The sequence below is a fragment of the Salvia hispanica genome, chromosome 5 (genome assembly GCF_029641045.1).
Source record: "Salvia hispanica isolate PSC_SH4W2 chromosome 5, Shi_PSC_v1, whole genome shotgun sequence".
Taxonomy (NCBI): Eukaryota; Viridiplantae; Streptophyta; class Magnoliopsida; order Lamiales; family Lamiaceae; genus Salvia; species Salvia hispanica.
Genome location: NC_142696.1, coordinates 7,285,225 through 7,290,963, shown reverse-complemented (window position 1 = coordinate 7,290,963; position 5,739 = coordinate 7,285,225). Strand labels below are relative to the sequence as shown.

Below are 5,739 nucleotides of genomic sequence, written 5' to 3'. Positions count from 1 at the left end.
GTCATCCAAATTTGCTATTTCATTCGTCCGATGAATGATCATTTGTTTTTACTACTTTAGATATTGGATCTCACATTGCATAACTAATTTTATCTCACTCAAAATTTTTTTAAAACAAAGAAATAGTAGTATATAGATATAAATTTTTTCCATCTACTTTCCATTACTGTTCTTAAAACTGAGCCGAATCAAACCTCGCCAATCAAATGCAGACGGAGAGAGTATAATTGTTTAATCTATACAACTTTTATACCGTTATCATCACTTTCGTGAATTAGTAGCATGTTTCTTTAGTTAAAACAGGAAAACGTAACTATAGTGTGATCTAATCAGCGTTCACTGAACTAATTTCTAGCCACATTTAATAGTATTGGTATGTAAAATTTCATAATGAATTGGATTAAAAATGTAGGCTAAATATAATTGATATTTTTTATTAAAGTTTTGCGAAATTGGCGGATTGGCGCGGCCCACTGGACTTATATTGTTTATTAAAGCCTTTTTTACGAAATTGGCGGATCGGCGCGGCCCACTGGACTTTTGAGGTTGTAGAGATTTATTATTCATGGACCTACATTACATTTGTTGTTTGTGGTTAATTACTTCATGTATAGCAATCCTTATCGGATTTCAATGGTTTTTGATAAGTATATTTGTCAAGTAGAACATGTCAGCCCACACCTATGACTTGAACATCCTTTTTAAAATATGGGTATAGCAATGCCCAAAATAGTTTTTATTATCATGCCTTAATGAATATCATAAATTAAAATTAGAGTAATTCAATTACTCACAATATAATAAAATTTCTACAACATAGGAGTACATAAAAATAATTATTCTGGATATTTTTTTAATTCTGTAAAAAATTGATCTTGAGTACATGAAGGGTAGCAATTCAAAGTTAGAAAATTATAATTTCTCAATATATGGCTCTAGATTTTTGAGTAAAAATTAAGTGGTTCGTACATATTGTCACGTAGTGTATCTAATCAAGCACAATTGCAGAAAGCGAGAGAAAAAAGAGAAGTGGTTTCTGCAATTATGAGTAGATGTCACACTTAGGAATGAGATATAAATTTAGGATTAGGAGATATTGTTTGATGTATTAAGTAGAGAAAGAAAAAATTATTGCCTCCGTTCTTTAAAAATAGATTAGTTCCATTTTGGTTCGTCTCTTAAAATTAGCTAGAAACTTTTTATTTTAGGAAGTTTTCTCTATTATGAGATGGGGCACATTCTTCATTAACAATACTTTAAAAAAAAAATTATTTCTCTTACTTACTAATCGTAAAAAGAAACATGTGCCCTTTCACAATTTTATATTTTTAAACAAAAGACAAAAAGGTAATTGGAGTAGTAATGAAGAAGTGTACTTCAGGGGCAGGATCGGTCAAATCGTCTGCAGGTACATAAACCGCTTGAATAGAAGTTATGGATCCTTCTTTGGTAGAAGTAATTCTTTCTTGTAAAGAGCCCATTTCAGTACTCAAGGTGGGTTGATAACCGACATCGGAAGGCATTCTACCCAATAAGGCCGATACTTCGGATCCGGCTTGAACGAAATGGAAGATATTGTCGATAAATAGAAGTACGTCTTGTTCATTAACATCTCGGAAATACTCCGCCATCGTTAGGGATGTATTAAAGCAGTTTTGGTTTATTGCGCTATGTTCCAGGGTTTAATACCCAAATGTAATGCATATGCTGCTCTAATTAGTGTATGTAATGTTCATAAAATGTGTATATTTTTAAATTTGCAAGCAGTTTTGGTTTAATGAGGTATGTTGCAGTGATGTAATGCATCAAGTGCAATGTATATAATTCTCTTAGTGCAGTGTATATATTGTCAGTAATATATGTCTATTTTCAAAATATATTCCTTCTGTCCCATAAAAAAAAATATGCATTTTCCATTTTCGTCTATCCCATAAAAATATGTGCATTTAAATTTTACAAAGTTATATCAATTTAATAATGTAGATTACACTATCCACTCATAATACTTTAACTACTATTCACCTCTCCTATCTCTTACTTTATTAATTTTATTTTAATTTTCATGTCATTTTCATTGTCTATATTTTTATGGGACGGAGAGAGTATGTAATAATACAAATATCAATCGGACCATTGTACGTCTTAATGTCATATTCACATGTAACTAAGGTCCTTTCGTCTCCACCATTTATTTTTTATCTAAGGGTTCATATTTAACCTTAGTTTTGATATAAAATTAGAATTATTTTAACCATACCATATACATACATAGTGCTTATATATTATGACAGTGATATATTCATTTTCAGACAAATCTAGACCATGTATACTTAGTTAATATGAATGGAGCAGATTGCTTAGGTGATCCAAAGTTTCAACCCACAAAATCTGAATAAAATAAAAAATAAGCGGGTGATCTTGCTTCAGAAATTGGTTGCACAAAACTCGCTCCATGAGAATCATCCTTTTGCAATGATGCAATCTGTCTCACATGATTGTTTTGATCTGTTAAAATCCTCAAATTGACTAACAAAATAAAAAAATATGTATGCATTTTAATAATATCATTACACCAATCCCACCACTGTTCCAGCTGCAAAGAGTAATTTTATATTTTTTCAAAAGTCATGGTCCCTATTTACACTACTCTCTACTATAATCTCTAATGTATCTTCCTCAAAAATGGCGTTTGCTGGTAATTACATACCAGTATTTTTTCTTGTCTCATTTTTTCTTACAAAATTGGTGGTAGTGAGTGCACAACCATTTCCTTGCTTTTTCATTTTTGGTGATTCCTTAGTGGATAGTGGCAATAACAACAACCTCAATACATCAGCTAAGGTGGATTACCCTCCTTATGGTGTTGATTTCCCTTATGGTGCTACTGGGAGATTTACCAATGGACTCACTTCGGCCGATTTTCTCGGTGATGCCCTCTGCCCTTTGTTACTGTCGTTGTTGTTGTTGTTGTCGTTGTCGTAGCTTATGATGGTTTACAACAAATTATTGCTGCAGCTAAAATGATCGGTTTCAGCGATTTCATTCCGCCTTTTGCCGAGGTGCAACATACTGGCGATGTATCCAACGGTGTCAATTACGCCTCCGGATCAGCCGGAATTCGTAGTGACACCGGAGAGCATCTGGTACGAGATCTATTTTCCATTTTTCACATGTTACGTAACAAGATAATTTGTATTAGAGAGCATCATACTTCTACTAACTCATTTTCACTCACATTTTATTATAAAAAAGTAGTATATAAAAATAGGATCCACATTTCATGAGCTTTTACAATCCACTTTCTGTTATAGTACATTTCTTAAAATTAGTAGACGGTGGAAGTACTACTTAACATACTCATTTTTTCTAATTTTGCGAAGAGAAAACCTACTTTGGTATGATTCATGTAGGGGTATAGGATCAGTTTGGATCAACAGTTGCGAAATCACGAGATCGCGTTGTCGCGATTAATGGCTTTGTACGGGAATGAGTCTTCAGCCAAACAGCACCTCAACAAATGCTTGTATTATTTGGTAGTTGGCAGCAACGATTACATCAACAATTACTATGAGCCTAAATACTATACCACCCGCAGATCTTATACGCCACAGCAATATGCAACACTCTTAGCCAATAAATTCTCTGAGCAGCTTAAGGTAACATTTCAATCTCTCATCATCACCTAAATAAATACTACCTCCGTCCCATATTACTCACACTTTTTTATGTTAGATCGTAAATTTGGGATTGATTTTTCAATGTAACTAAATTAGTATTTTAAGGGATATTCGGTTTATAAGAATATATCTCGAGATCAAATATGTATTGTGTTTGGTTCATGAGATTAAATATCACGACTTAATCCTAGATGAATAATTATGTGATAGTTAGTCATAGTTATATACTAATATATCTAGGAAACCGGACACCACCTAAGTGTAAATAGATCAGTTAATAAAGGAACAATTAATTAACTATAGGGGTGCATTATATTGTTAACTCACTCTTAAATTGCTAACTACAACTAAATGATAGACATTTAAACATCAAATCAAGGGTCAAAGATCATTCAGTCTCAGAGTATCAATACAATGTATAAAAAATGTCAATTAATAACAAATTAGTTATAAGTTATAACTATTTTTTAAAAATTATGTTATGGGACATAGAGAGTATAATCACTTGATAACTAATAGACATATATTTATGTCTCAGCAATTATACAATTTAGGGGCAAGAAAAATAGGTGTTGCCGGTCTTGGTCCATTAGGTTGCATCCCGGCGATGGTGACAAAAGGTACTCAGGGCTCCCTCTGCGTCGACGCCATCAACGACGCGGTCGGATTGTTCAACAAAGAGCTCAAAGTCCTTGTCAAACAACTCAGTCATGATCTCCCTAACTCTAATTTCATCTACATAGGTGCCATGGATTTTAGGCCATCAGAGCTGTTTGCTCCTGGTTTGTTTTGTTTCAATACTATTATGATATTGATCAGTCATGCCGAATCTATAAAGTAACTGCGTTAAACTTTATATTCGATGATCAGGCATGAGGGTGTTGATCGAGGCGTGCTGCAGGGTCGAGAGAAGTACGGGGCTGTGCGTTCGAGGAGGAACACCGTGTGCTATTAGGGACATTCATTTCTTCTATGACCATTTCCATCCAACTGAGATTGTTAACAGGGTTGTTGCAACCGCTTCATACCTTGATATTCTCAAGTTGATGGTTTAGATCCCATAAATTCATTTGCTATGCTCAATTGTTGGAGTATATTATGTATTGGTTGCATGAGGATGAAGAAGTAACATTTTCGGTTCAAGTGTTTAATTGTTGGACGGTACGATGAAGTACCAGATAGATACTATATAACAAGGTCATGTGTTACATCTATGCCATGTTTTGTCTGCTGTACAATATTATTTTGACATTTTCCTTTGACATTTTCCTTTCAAATTGTTGTTGGTTTGTGTGTTGCCTGTCATATAGTTGTTGTCCTTGGAAATTAGATAGATCGATGGTGATATAATGTTATGATATATCATTTGGCTACCTAGCTAGTTAGAATGTTTTAAATCCGCCACCACACTCCACCACGTTTACTTCATCTATTATATACTCCCTAGGGCTGGGGAAAAATACCGAAAAAATGATATATCGCTCGTATCGTATTGAAAAATATCGAAACATTATCGAATTTTTGGTATATCGTAATTTTCGATACGATACGGTATCGTATCGTAAGTTTCCGATACAATAACGATATGAATTTACTTATATCGCGATATATCGTTTTATATCGAATATATCGAAACATATTGAAATTCAATGCATATTGAAGTTTAAAATTATAAATATATATAAATCCATTTAATTCATTCATATGTTTAGAAAATATATATATGAAACCCTAATAAGAATACTATTTATTTTATTGTGTAGAAGTTTTATTAATTTTTGTGTTATTTTTCAGTTTTGAAATTATATTTTTCGATATATAGGTATTCGATACGATAACGATATTTCGATGTATCGTATCGATCTTACGATATATCGAAATATCGATACGATAACGATATTGATATTATCCATATCGAAAGTTCGATATATCGAAATTCGATATATCGAAACTTTCGATACGAGAACGATATGAAATTCTTTCATATCGATATTTTCGATACGAAACACGATACAACATTTTCGATACGATATATCGTATCGACCCACCCCTAATACTCCCT

At 32.9% G+C, this 5,739-nt stretch overlaps 1 protein-coding gene across 2 annotated transcripts; it reads left to right on the top strand.

The window, feature by feature from the left end:
* The first annotated feature begins 2,412 nt into the window (after positions 1-2,412).
* On the top strand, positions 2,413-4,941 carry LOC125187835 (GDSL esterase/lipase At1g29670-like). 2 transcript variants are annotated; one of them, XM_089058494.1, is made up of 6 exons: positions 2,413-2,926; positions 3,016-3,143; positions 3,411-3,656; positions 4,216-4,297; positions 4,421-4,459; positions 4,548-4,941. In XM_089058494.1, the coding sequence occupies exons 1-6, from the start codon at positions 2,683-2,685 to the stop codon at positions 4,730-4,732; spliced, it is 924 nt and encodes a 307-aa protein (XP_088914620.1). In that variant the 5' UTR covers positions 2,413-2,682; the 3' UTR covers positions 4,733-4,941. The 2 variants fall into 2 exon arrangements, with proteins under 2 accessions (XP_088914620.1, XP_047940439.2); XM_048084482.2 differs by having other exon boundaries at positions 2,418-2,926; positions 4,216-4,459.
* The last annotated feature ends 798 nt before the right edge of the window (positions 4,942-5,739 follow it).

Bases quoted from the DNA above. Each gene is read 5' to 3' on its own strand.
- LOC125187835 (XM_048084482.2), top strand. From the start codon at position 2,683: ATGGCGTTTGCTGGTAATTACATACCAGTATTTTTTCTTGTCTCATTT. The intron at 3,144-3,410 runs GTACGAGATCTA...TGATTCATGTAG, and splicing joins GTGACACCGGAGAGCATCTG to GGGTATAGGATCAGTTTGGA. The intron at 3,657-4,215 runs GTAACATTTCAA...TTTATGTCTCAG, and splicing joins AATTCTCTGAGCAGCTTAAG to CAATTATACAATTTAGGGGC.